A 13,814-nucleotide genomic window follows, 5' to 3' on the forward strand; every position below is an offset into this window, starting at 1 on the left:
TCTTGGCTTGCTGGCTGTTGGTGCTGATCTTCTGGGGGAGGGGCCTGTTGCCGTGGTTCCCAAATGTCTTTGCGGGAGGCAGAATTGCCCCGCCCCTGTCGGTCCGGGCTAAGAAATCTGCTCGGGTTTGCTCTCAGGACTTTTGTTCCCTGCAAGCTCTGGTACAGCTCTGGAGGACCAGGGTGAAAATGGTGGCCTCCCAATCTCCACCCGGAGGAGCTGAGAACTCGGGGCCCCACTCCTCAGTGCGCCCCCAGAGAAAAGCCCTCACTCCCGTCTCCCTAGTCTCCGGCCGTACTCCGTGCTCACCCGGCCTGTGACCGAGCGTTTCTATCTCTGGCACTTGACCCCGTGTGGAGTCTCCAAACCCAGCAGATCCCTGTGGTGTGCTACGCGCTGCTCCTCCCGGGTCAGGGAGGGGAGTCTCCCCGGCTCTGCCACTTGTGGGGTCCCTGCTGGAGGAGTAGTGGCCCGACTGGGCCGCATATCACAGTTTATGGCAACCCCTCCGCTCCGTCTCTGCAGCCGGCTTCCTTGCTCCAATACCTGGGAGCTCTGCTGCACTCAGGCATCCCCGGTCTTTCTGTGACCCCGAGGGTCCTGAGACCACACTGTCCCGCGAGGGTTCCCCCCCCCCCCCCCGCCCCGCTTAGCCACTGGAGGGACGTCCCTCAGAGGAGCCGGCTTCTAAAAGTTCCGATTTTGTGCTCCGTGGCTCTATCACTTAACGGTAGTGGCCAACAGAGGCCCCCTCCCCCGCCGTCTATCCTCCCGAATATCACCTCGGATTCACTTCTCTGCACATCCTACTTTCCAGTAAGTGGTCGCTTCTCTGTTCAGAGAGTTGTTGCTACTCTCCTCTTCGGTCTCCTGTTGAGTTCGTAGGTGTTCAGAATGGTTTGATCCCTATTCAGCTGAATTCCTGAGACCAGATGAAATCCAGGTCTCCTACTCCTCCGCCCTCTTGCTCTGCCCTCCCCAATCTTGTTTTATTTTTATGTAAATTATTTTCCTCACTCTAAAGATTATCTACAGATCAAGATATTTTTGTAGACATCTAGCGTCTGTCCTCTCCACTCCATTTTCTTCTTTCTCCATAGTTGGCCTCTTGAAAAATACGTAGGCTATCCTTTTTGTCTTTAAGTAAAAGTGGTAGCATTCTCAGTAGACTTTTCTCCATTTTCCATTTGCCTCTTAACACTAATACATCCTGGCTACCAGCCCCTAGCAGTATATAGAGACTGTCCTTATTCCATTGTCAGTGACAGGCCACTCCACTGTGTAGATACATGTCATTTATTCTGGAGAACTATACTTCTTAGGAGTTCTGTGGACTTCTAGTTCTGTAGTTTCCAAATGCTTATAGAAAGAAGGTGGGAGGAGGGGGGCAGTGCCCTGGCTGCTTCTAGAAGCAATACTTGTTTGTGACCATTCATACCAGTTTTCTGCTTGGTTCTCATCCTGGGTGGAGGGGAGGTGACTATCTTTTTGTAACCAGGTAACAGCAAAAAAAAAAAAAAAAGCATTGCTCTTTTCATGAGTCACACAGCCCTCCACAGTTTCTGTCATTTAATTTACACTCCTTTTGGCTTGCAGTTAGAAATTCTTCCAGGTTTTGAAAACACATTATCTGTCAGTCTTAAGTTTTTTGATGGTGGCATCTGTTTTGTGTGTCTTCATGTTTATATCAGTAAGGATTTGGGAGGAGTGGTATCACAGATTGTGCTTCAGATGCCATTTAAAAACAAACCCCCATATGTAAAAAGTAAATAAAACAAATGTTTTAAAAACAATCTTTTCTCTTCTAACTAGTACTGAATTATTTGTGTTGCAGGGAAAAGGACTTGGAAGCCAAATTCATTATTCAAATGGAGAAAAGCAAAACAACAATCACAAACTTAAAGGCAAGTAGCAACCTGGCCTTGCTCCCAGAGCCTCCATGTTTGTTTTATTAAAATGATTTGTTGGTAAATAAAACACATCTGCCATTTCCTTACCCGTCCTTCTCAGTTCAACTAGCCACATCAACTTGCACTTGGCTAGGGCTCTTGCATGAAGCAAAAGGGTGATGCTCTGTCTCCTCTCCTGTGCCTGGTTTCATTTGATCTCAAAGCCCTGGTATGTGAGCTCTTTTGTTTAACCCAGACTCAGCATTATTACCCTGTATTCTGTGGTAGATCCTTAGCCTGGCAATTGGCTGAATTCTGTGAATCATTAAGTAAGTGTTGGCCCTAGATTTGTTTACATTCTTAATGAAAATAATCATGTTTTGTAAACTTTGCAAGAGGAGCTTGTTTTATTATTCAAAACTCAGGGGATGAAAGATTTAAAAAAAAATTATTTTTTTTCCCCCCTGAAAAAGATAGTTGAAAAAACCAGCATTTTCTAGGATGGCATGTTCTTCCTTTTGTACTTAAAATATTCTATTTTTTTCCTTTGGTCAGTGAATTTGTTAAGGACCGTGAATACTTTTCACTTGGGGGGAGGGTGAATAAGAATGTAAAGTTAATAATAATAAATCATGTGCTTTATGGACTCAACCCCTTTGTCCTCCTATATTTATCATTAACTTAGAGGTTTGGGTTTCTGAGGCCTGCTGCTCCATGGCCAAGTGCAGATCAATCTCTAGTTGGATTTCTGTTAATTTGTGGCTCAAGGGACTGGATACGTTGACATTCAATCTCAAAGTAGTGCCATTTGATCTCCAGTGATAGAAGCAGGGGGAATGCTCCTATCTTCCAATTGGGCCATGCTCTGGATAATTTGATAGTCTTCCTTTGAGGCTCTGGTGTCCCTTTGCCTGAGGCATTCTCCAGTGAAATGTCTTTCTTCTCTGACCACAATCCTTGTACCTTCTAGCTCTGTCTGGCCCTACCTGGCTTTCCCTCCTTTGACCTACCACATATTCTCAAATTTCTGCTGGTCATCACTTGATCAATTGCTTCCTATTAGTTACCTTTGCTTTGCTTCATGTATCTGTGTGCTCACAGTGTTTTGGTAAAATCATTAAAAAATTATATTTACCCAAACAGAGTGAAGAGACCCTTGGCTCTGGATGCATCTCTTCTTTGTGTGTTATGGAATCTATTTTCCTTGGTTACTCTGTTGCTTTTGAGTTTTACAAACATTTCCTCATCTGATATAATGAAAACAGATGTCCAGATTCTTAACATTTTAATAAGAAGAACCATAGAAATTGTTTATTTAGAGAATCTGAATTATGTTGGAAAATACCATGCTCGTTAAATATTTTCAGTGTGTCTGGGGAACTTTGTGAAACTTTGGTGGCTTATGATGATTTTTAAACATCGTTTTTGGTTCAGTTTAGGTATATAGCAAGGTAGACAAGATACACGCGAACATCTGCAATAAACTCAAAATATGTCCTAGGAGAACCTAGCCTCTCAGAAGTGACAGCAATTACTTCTGGATATAGTGCCCAAGGGGCAGCTTAATGGAAGAGGAAGCATCTGACCTGGAGTTTTCAGTGGGGCCACAAAACTGCACAACTCTAAGGGGCTCTAGTCACATCACAATCTATGTGATTAGCACCCTCTAGAGTTCTGCAGACCCCTACTCTGGTGGTTTCAGGTGGAGGGAACAGTAAAAAGTATTGAAGCCAGCGGAAAAATATGAGTATGGTTGGAGTGTTGGGTTTGTATAAGAGAATCATGATAAAAAGTCCAGGAAAGTAGCCATGCGTCATAGCATAGAGAACTGGGATTGATGGGAGGAGTTCAGGATCGATCGATCTATCTATCTATCTATCTGTCTGTCTGTCTGTCTATCTATCTATATCTATATCTAGGGGGTAGTCATGAGGAAGTAAATGGTTTTTAGAGTGTAAATATGAAAAATGGCGATCATTGTATATTTTTTATGACTTTTTCTTTTCTTGAATTGGATAGATCATTTAGCTGTCAGGGCTTTTTACATTATTATCATAATCCTTTCCCTCTAGATACCAGAAGGAGGGACTGGGGACTCAGGAAGAGAACGGACCAAGACCTTCACCTATGACTTCTCTTTTTATTCTGCTGATACAAAAAGTCCAAATTACGTCTCACAGGAGATGGTATGATATTTTCATAATCTTTATTTTGATTTCCATATTGAGAAGAACTCTTTAAAACATCTTGCTAATTTTTTAAAATATAATTTATATAAAATTTGCCTCTGCTAACTTAGCTTTGTTTGTTACATAGCACCATTTATCTTAATTAAGCCTGAGAAGAGGTCAGTCCCCACAAAGTTGATTTTGTTTTTCATTTCTGAGCGTGATGATCATAACCTTTTTTTTTTTTCAAAACTTGGACACGACTACTGTTTTGAAGGAGCTCTGCAAATAAAGCAATTTGGAGGTGCCATTTGTATATTGCTAAGCCTGGCAAATAGGCCATTCAGCTCTGAGTCCTGCTGCAATGCAGAGCTTTAGGAGTTATATTTCAAACCCAAATCCCATTTCCTGTGAGTGGATCATTATAGGATCATTATAGGATTCTAGAAAGAAGGATTCTAGAAGGAACAACCCCCCCCCCCAGAATTTTTCTAGAATCTAGAATGTAGCTGGAAATTGTAGAGGAAACCTGTGCTATAGGCTTTTATGGTCTAAAATGTAGACACGACATGGGCATAGAGGAACAGACCCAAAGATTCTCGCAGTAAACCATTGCATGTGAGCAGGACAAGGGCATGTCCCTGGGACCAGCTGGGTATCTGAGCAGAGCAGAGTTATGGGGAAGCACCAGTGAGAGAGGAGGATTATGGGCTTCTTCCTGGCTTGTTAACAGCTTCTTTAAATATATTGCTTCAGGACTGATGTGTTAAAACTAGGATAAGAATTCCTGTTTTGCCTGCTCTGGGTTATAATCCATGAGGTGGCATCTTAAAGTGGTATTATTGTCTAGTTGCTTGCAACTTGGTGTGTCCACGTATGAGAATCACTGCATTGCCTAGAATGTGTTAAAAATGCAAAATCTCGACCAATTTTAGATCCACTGAATCAAACTGCATTTTTAGCAGGTTCCCAGGTGATTTGTACATACCTCAACATTGGAGAACTATAGTTGGTTAGGAAATGGTTTGTGGAAGCTATTGGCTTTACTGAGGCAACGTAAATGTTGGCATTAAGATAGACAACTTAGAGGAATTGTTCAAAGGAGAGGGTTGGAGTGATTGTATCCAGAAAATGTGAGTCAGGATCAGGGCAAAAATAGAAGAGATGACAGCAATAAGAATGAGAGCCACGAAGAGAGAGGAGTCGCCTGGTATGAAAGAGGGGCCCGCAATTAATGTTGCCTGAGTTGGCATTGGTGTCTAAAACTCTGCTTGGTGCTCATATACCCTGTCTCACTTGATTCTCGCAAGACCAGATTTAACTTTAGCGCTGCGTTTTTCTTTGTCAAAGAGACTCAGTGAGCTTAAATAACTTGCTCAAGTCCATAGGCCTAATCGACCTAATAGTAGCAGAGTTGAGGTCCTAGGGCTGAAGTGTAGGGCAGTGGAGATGCCACTGGAAGGCCTTCAGGGCATAAGAGAAAAGCGTTGGTTTCTTCTAAATAATAGGCGGATAGGGCAGCCCTGTTGATGAATAAATGAACGGGTGAGTAATGTTAAAAACCAAAATTCAGTCAAGTAAATTTAAAGATCTAATTGGCTTTATTCATTGATTCATGAATCCTGCAGCATCCCATCCAGCAAGTAGAAAGGAGCTTTGAAGAGCTGTACCAAATGGAAGGATTTTATAGGTAGAAACAGGGCCAGACAAGTAGCAAAAGAAAAGAAAGGATTGTTTCCAGCAAGATCATCTTCCCTCAGGGGAAGAGTAGAGGATGTTATTAGGTGGATCACCTCATCTTCCTCTGGGGGATGGAGAAGGCCCATATGACAGATTACTTCATTGGTGCTGATCAAAAATTCCTGACTGACCAGTTAAGACTACATATCCAGGGAGGCTGAAATTGCAATTAGGTTAGGTATTGAATCCCGGTTTCGTGACTTGGCTTAGCATAAGTGACTCCTTTTTGGGCCTGTGGTTTTCTTTTTAACAGCAGTGCAGAAGACTTTGCTCCTGAGGTAACTGATTAATCAGCATTGGTAGCTAGGAGGTGGTGAGGAATAGAATGTTATAGGTATTGGAATCCAGATTTTGGCTGGATTTTTATTAATATTAATATTAATATTATTATATAATATAATATATAATTATATACATAATTATATATAACATATAAATATGTATAAGTTATATATAATTATTAATTAATTAATAATTAATATTAAAGTGAAATGGGAATGACATGGCTGGTGTGAGGGAATTTGTTAAGGGAAAAGCCATTTCATTCTACAGTCTTCAGAATGTCTTCCACAGAGGATGGACGAAGAGCCATGAAGATTTCCACTTCTAACCCAATGAGCGGCTGGATTTTCCTCCTTATTTAACCTGAATTTGAGGCCTTTTGAGAATAGAGGGCTGTGCTGAGGGAAAGTCCACAATGGGAGGAGCAGAGCGGTGTGTGACAGCAGGGCCTGGCACGCTGGAGATGCTCAATAAACATTTGCTGACTGACAGAACTCGTTTACAGATGGTGGTTAATTTATGGGAACAGATGACATTTCCTGGTTCTACATGAGTCAAGATCAGGGAAGCAGTAACAAGTTTAGCTTTTTTGGAAGTTAAAAATAAAAGCTCAGAGTTTAAAAATAGTTTGTTTGTGAAAACCTTGTGATAGGGATAATTTCCATGCTTCAGGTGGATGCATAGCATCTCTTCTCAGGTGTTTTGGGTTTTTTGACTTTATTTATGTAGCTGTATATAAATAACCTGACATTGTTCCATTAAATTACAAAACTAAAAAAGCAGGAGATGTGTTAGTCAATACTACTTTTTAGCAGAATCACGTTAATAAAATCAGCATAGATACAGGAAAATACCTATTTTTTTAGTCACTGTATTAGAGAAAAGGGTAGTCTTCCTTTACACCTAATGTTAAAAAGAGCTTCAATTTTGACTATTGATTAAAGTCTTCATGCTGCCTTATCTGGCACACGATTTGAGCTGTCAGGTTGCATCCCTGCTATTAACGGGAAGATGCAAGCTTAGCATGATGTCAGTCTTCTTCTCCTTCTCATCTGAATATAAGGGCATCTTGAGAAAATATATCATGCCTATTACTCTAGTTCAGCTCAAGTTTCCCTTATTGTTAAACAAATACCCAAGTAAGATGACCATTAATATTTCTTTTTTACAAATTAATTTTAGATTTAGAAAAAAATGAGAATGATTTCAGTCTATACTCACATAAATTAAAGACCATTAAATAAGGTCTGATTTTCCTAATGGTTCTTCAAAACTCTAAAGGGAGGCTTTGATCTCCCACAACCTGTTCCTTGATTCAACCCTGGAGAAACTTGAAACCTACCGTCTCCCAGTTGTTGACAAGCTGGATGGGTGAGTCTTTTGTTTTAACAGTGCCCTCTTGTGGGCATTTTCCCTCGAGTGAGGCCCTGTGATGCCTTGGATGACTCTCAAATCAGCTTGAAAATCTGTGCTGAGACAAATCAGCAAGGTGGATTTTGGGCCACCTGGCCAGGTGAGGATCTCACCAGGGTTTTGATGCCAGTGGGGGAGAGCAGGTCGTAGGTCTCACAAAGCAGGCCCTCCCTCCTCACCTTGCTTTGATAGGTGATGCTAAACAAGTCCTTCCTGCAGCCGCAGTGGGGTAGCCTGTTTTCCTTGCAAGAACCCTGGAGATGTAGGCAGTGTCCTGCTGCTTCTCTGGGTCCTGAGCCAACTTTGGGTGGGTTACTTGAAGACTGAGCCTGGCCTGGGTCTCAGCACCTCTAGACCTGCTCATTCTAGGCCCGTTTTGTAGAATGTCCACCAGTGCCCTCCCCCCTGCTCCCATTGCCCGCACCTGCTCTGGGCCCCCAAGTCTCTCAGAGAACTCAAGCTGAATCAGCTTTCTGGAAAAATGGGTAATAGTAAAATGGTGGGTGGGATTTTAACCCTGGGAAAGAGTTTTATTTTGAAAAACTTTTGGGTTTGATTTAAATATATTTTCTATGACTTTGCTTTAGCCTCAGGCAAAAGGTATTATAGAAGATCCTTCTCTTACTCTTTGGAACTTTACGTAAGGCTGTTCTTCTTATCCAGTGGCACCCTGTGACATGGTAAAAATGATAGATAATTTTTATTTTTTGTGTAATCAGGGAGAATTGAAGAAATATAGTTTCTCCTCATGTTCCATATACAGTGCTGAAAGCTAACCTTGGATGGGTGGTCTGGAGCTGTGAGTCTCCCTGGGATTCTGGGCTGCTTCTTTACAGTTTGTGGGAGGAGGTCCTTTCAGGGAGGGCTGGGGCCTCGTGGCTGATGTCAAGGATGTGGGAAGAGGCCACATAGTGATAAAGTCTTTAGAAGCACAGGTTTGGGGGTCAGAAGTGCCCAGGTGCAAATCCCAACTCTGCCACTCACTGTATATGCTCACTCATGTAACTTCTCCCACTGAACGATGGACCTAAGTGATGCTACCCACCCAGTAGCATTTTATAAGGACTAATATATGAACACAGTGTGATCTGCTGTCATAGTTGAGAGTTGAGTAAGTCATCCAGAATTTGAGAATAGGACTGAAAAATAACCCCTCCTAAAGCTGAAATGGATACAAATTAAGAGCATTAAGACTGGTCATGTTGGAAGTGACTCCATTGAAAGGATAATTTGTAAATCTTTGACCAAGAAACTGAGAAAACAAAGTTGAAGCAAGATGGTGGCAAGATGGTGCCCGAAGAAAGCTGAAGTCTGGTTGTCTGTGTTATTATTTTGTCCTTGGATGACAGGCTGTATTATTAGTAGGGATGGTTTACGTGGAGCTGAGATCGAGAGGGTTGGTGTTTATTGGTCCTTTCTAGGGGGTGGTTGGAGGGCTTAGATCTCTGCAGGGGAGATGCTGGGTCTCAAGTCTCAAGTTTAGCTAACCCAGCATCACTCACAGAGATGGAACACTCCTGAGGGGTTGACGAGGCTCCCACCTTGGACTGTGGTGACCCCACAATGCAGTGCCTCACCTCTTCCTGGCTCTGACAAGAACCTGATCAACGCTGCCTTGTGACGTCCCTTCAGCTGCTGATGCACCTTGTTTTTGAAGCAGGGAGGTGTTTTATGTGACCTTAGTGTGCCTGTTGCTCCAAGAAGGCAGGAGGCAACATGAAGGCTTGTGGGGTTTGGAAAGCTCTGGTTGGTCTCCTTCCTAACTGTGTACCTGGGACAGCCACACATCTCAACTGGCCTCATCTACATCAGCTGTCTGTGTGAAGGATTTGTCCTTTACCCTCTTTCATTCCCCAGAGTGTCCCACTGCAATTGTGTGGTGTGACAGACATGGACCTTAGGCCATTGTAGGTGCCACCCCAGGCCCCGCACAGCTCATCTCCCTGCCCTTTCCATCCTGGGAAAATATTCAAATAGGAAAAAGCATCTGGACTCTGATGCAGGGGAGCCCGACCATCTCAGCCTCATTCACACCCACCCATCACTCAGCTCTCAGAGAACCTTCTGAGACTTACTTTGATGAAGAGCTGGACCCTTAAAATGATAGCATTGATTTGGCATGGTTTGAGCAATAACTTCTGGCTGCTGTGATTTTTAGGTTTTGAATATTTAGTTTCTGGAAGCTCTGATAGAATGAATAACTCTATAAGTTTATTTAATTCTGAAATGGTAAATCATCATGCTTTAAAATTATCTTTGCTTCTTAGATGTGATTGTCACTTGGCCATGTTTACATTTTTATATTTCAAGAATTTTTTGTTAAGTAGGAAGAAGGATGGGGTTGCTTTTTGCTTCCTTAAAAAGTTTCCTTTTGATTAAAATTTTGATTAAAAACAGGGGTGAAGACATATTCTGTTAATAGTTCTGCGATGATTTATTTATGTGGTGTAATCCTTACAACACGAAAGTAGCATTCAAGAATATTGTCAACATTGAAGGGGCTTTTTATTAAAATCCATGGTAATTGTGTCTTTTGTGGTTTTTTTTTTTTTTCTGCTTTCAGGTTTTCAAAACCCTTGGCACAGATGTCGTGAAGTCTGCATTTGAAGGTTATAATGCTTGTGTCTTTGCATATGGGCAAACTGGATCGGGAAAGTCATACACTATGATGGGAAATTCTGTACGTTGTTTTACACTGTGGGAAGAAAATTTCTCATTATCTCTCTTTGGACTGATAGAATTATCTCTTTATCTACCTGGTCTGTACTAACTTCCTTTTCATGTTCTGATCATTCTTTAGCAATAAGATAAAATTCAGTAATAAGTTGGACTAAGTTTCCTTTGATTTTAAATTAGAAATAGTTTTAAGTTTATAAGCATGAATAATTGGATGCAAGTCTCAGTTCATTTTCTGTTTTTAAAGGCTTTATAATCTTATCAAAAAAGTGTGCTGGGCCCATAAGTAATTTATTCTTCTTTTCTGCCAACACAACAGTTTGAATAAAATTACTGAACTCTGTTCTTTTTTTAAAATTATTCAAAACATATTTTCCTCAAGAGAAATGTAAAAAAAAAAATCTGGTGGAAAGGTACTACATAACTCCATCATATATATAAAAAGAGAATTATGCTGTTTACATAGAGTCTATATAGTTACAGAGTATGTAGAGTTTAGCAGTTATGCTATATAAACTAACAGACATTAAAATTATACTTGCCCCAGAATATGGAGGAGTAAAAACTAGACATTATTACAGGAACTTTATCTCGTTCTGTGTTTTCTCCCGATCTAGATAGTGCTGGTGTGTTTTACTTATGTCATAGTGAAAACTCTTCATTGCCTATCAGACCTGTGTCCTGTTCTAGCTGTGGAGGTACTAGCCGGTGATCACAGGGCTTCCTGCTGACACACACAGTGGGGTCTTTAATGCCAAAGGTTTGGTGGTTCACAGAAGTAGTAGTAGTGCGTTTTTAAAAAAAGATTGTATTTTTATTTATTTGAGAGAGAGAACGAGCAAGGGTGAGGGGTAGAGGGAGAGGGAGAAGCAGATTCCTCGCTAAGCAGGGAAGCCAGACTCAGGGCTCGATCCCAGGACCACGGGATCATGACCTGCGCCCAAGGCAGCCGCTTAACTAACCGAGCCACCTAGGCACCCCAAAGTAGGAGTAGTGCATTAAAGGAGGGTGGGTCTTTCCTGATGGAAGCATTTGACCTGGCTTCTTAAATTCAGGCTTTTCCTTTACAGAAGTAGATAAATGCTGTGCTGTGAGTCCTCAGTGCTGAATAGTGTGGAAGACTACGTAGGAGAACAAGCAGTTAGTCTCAGGAGTTGCATATTTCCTTTTATCATCACTTTTCCCTTCCTAGTTTCCCACTGTGCCTTTGCAAAAAAAAAAAAAAAAAAAATCTTCTCTAAAAATGAAATTTGCATGTTGATCCGCTGGTAGCTCTTTTATGTTAAGTTAAACATTCATAAAGCATTCCTAAATTATACCTGTTTTTCTCTGACCTTATAGTTAGTTGAGCCCTGTTTGGGTCTTCCTTTTTATTTTTTAAAGGCACAACAAAAAAAAATATGGCAAAAAGCCCAATTTTCCTTGATAAGAATTGGTACCAACTTAATGTTGTAAGGGAAAAAAATTCTCTTAATGCTGTGATGATATTTTTTGGGAAGGAGGGCATGTTGGATGAAGGTAGGGAGGGTCTTTGGAAGGAAACACTAAAGCTCTGAAGTTTTGATTTCCTAACAAGAACATTTGACCTCATCTTTAACATCGTTCTGAAGCTCATCAGCTTGTTAATGCCGGCCAAACCACGAATACTCCTGAAGATGCCCACGTCGCATAAGTAATATGATGTATTAAAATCTGTCTTGGAAGACCAGAGTTGGGATTAGTGCATCAAAGGAGGGATATAATACATGTTTCAATGTGGTCCTGTCACCTAAGGGTTAAGACAGTTATCAGCTACTTTGAGTGCTTACCAAGGTCTCATTAGTGTTTTTCTTTCCTGCTCAGTGTCTGTTTCACCTTCTTTGGTCATTTGACGCGATCAAATTTTCCATTTATTCTACAGCTGTAGACCATCTTGTTTGAAAGTTTAAGGAATAGATCTTCTATGTTTTCAAGTTAGGATTTAACTGATTAAGAGCTGACAACTGCATATTACTCTAGACCTAGCATGTAAAAGTTAGAAGGCTCCATCCTCTGATTTCAGAGGCTAGGAAGCAGTCCCGAGGGGGTAAATGCTGTATCTGGGGCCCTGCGGTGGTAGGACTGGGGTTGACATGCAGGCCCCTTGTGTCTAAATCCACTCTGGCAAATTGCAAATTCAGCCATTGGTTGCTTTTATTTCCAGTGACAGCTATGGCATTCCTCCTTCCCACTGCAGGGCGATTCTGGCTTAATACCTCGCATCTGTGAAGGGCTCTTCAGTCAGATAAATGAAACCACCAGATGGGACGAAGCATCTTTTCGAACTGAAGTCAGGTAGGGCCCATGGTCTGAGTAACTGAGTGTGTGAGCTTGGTTAGAGCTTCTCTCTGGGCACGAGGAGTAGAAAAAGGATAAAGCCTTTGGATTCCTGAAGGGAGAGTCTGCCTTTTCTCCTCCTGTACTATCATAGCTAGAGGCAAAGCTTAAAATATGTCTGTTTTCAGTGACTTTCCTGGGTGCAATTTGGATTAGGATTTGGGGAGGCTAGTAGGAATAATCCTCCTTGGTCAGAAACTCTGACATAGGATGTTTATCTCAAATAGAGTGAGCTTTTGACTTGTAATTGTGTACCCCGTTCACTTGCCGCCTTCTTTTATTTGAATAAGGTTTGTTTTATTCTTTGTGTTGGTAGGATCACTGTACATCTAATCTTTAAATCTTAGGGATTAAATGAAGAAATCCACTTACCGTGCTAAGCATAGTACCTGATACATGGCTACCACCCATAATTGTATGTTGCTACTGTTATTGTTTTGTTCTTATATTAATGGGGAAATAATTTTACTGAGTTCAGTCCTATTTAAATTTTTAGCTACTTGGAAATTTATAATGAACGTGTGAGAGATCTGCTTAGGCGGAAGTCATCCAAAACCTTCAATCTAAGAGTCCGAGAGCATCCAAAAGAAGGACCGTATGTTGAGGGTAAGAGCGAATATTTCACAGCTCTTTTCTTGGGAATTTGTGTAAAAATAGTAGTTTCAGGGGGAAAACGTAAGATAATGGTGAGATGTGAAAAATGTCCTTATCTTTGGCATTTTATTCTAGTAAAAACGACGTGCTGTCACTACAGCTGTCACTAGTGTGAATTCATACTTCGCCGGGCACTCCCTGATTTTGTGTGCTCTCCAGTAGATTTCCTCTGGCTCTCAGAAGAACTCTCTGGAAATTTGTTTTCCATTGTTCGCAGGCAGCATGAGCAACACTACAGGCTGTCTCTTTACATGGCGTTGCATCTTAGCGGTCTCTTTTTACTGACCTTAAGGGTAGCTTATGACCATAAGGAGATTCTAAGACTTCTCACCTGTGAGAAGAGCGCTGACAGAGTTTCCGATGCTGCGGTCCTCAGCATCTGTGTTGTGATAACACTAGCTGTACCTCAAGTAATGCTGGGTCGAGGGCTGGCCCTTGCTAAGTATTCACACACAGGCTGGGTGTCAGGCTGTCTTGATACTGCAGCTCCTCTCAGCTGACTCGTGGAGGCAGCTGAGTTGTGGCTGACCGTAGGAATCATGCCCAGAAAGGTGTGTTCCTGTGGCTCTTGTCCTTCTGCGTCTCATCGGAGGCAAGGCTGAGAACTGGTCCTGGGCTTAAAAAGGTGTTCCTGTTT

The 13,814-nt window shown here is 41.7% G+C and overlaps 1 protein-coding gene across 2 annotated transcripts in view; it reads left to right on the top strand.

Moving 5' to 3' along the window:
• The window catches only part of KIF16B (kinesin family member 16B), a 306,377-nt gene that overhangs the window by 40,976 nt on the left and 251,587 nt on the right, over window positions 1-13,814 (top strand). For both annotated transcript variants that reach the window (XM_028113007.2, XM_028113008.2), the window contains exons 2-6: window positions 1,835-1,904; window positions 3,962-4,075; window positions 10,056-10,172; window positions 12,384-12,481; window positions 13,020-13,129. In XM_028113007.2, the coding sequence (XP_027968808.1) occupies window positions 1,835-1,904; window positions 3,962-4,075; window positions 10,056-10,172; window positions 12,384-12,481; window positions 13,020-13,129 (509 nt within the window). The remainder of the gene's footprint in view (window positions 1-1,834; window positions 1,905-3,961; window positions 4,076-10,055; window positions 10,173-12,383; window positions 12,482-13,019; window positions 13,130-13,814) is intronic.

Source organism: Eumetopias jubatus, unplaced genomic scaffold (genome assembly GCF_037043125.1).
Source record: "Eumetopias jubatus isolate StellerSeaLion01/CBP00866 unplaced genomic scaffold, mEumJub1_p1.0 scaffold_9, whole genome shotgun sequence".
NCBI classification, from domain to species: domain Eukaryota; kingdom Metazoa; phylum Chordata; class Mammalia; order Carnivora; family Otariidae; genus Eumetopias; species Eumetopias jubatus.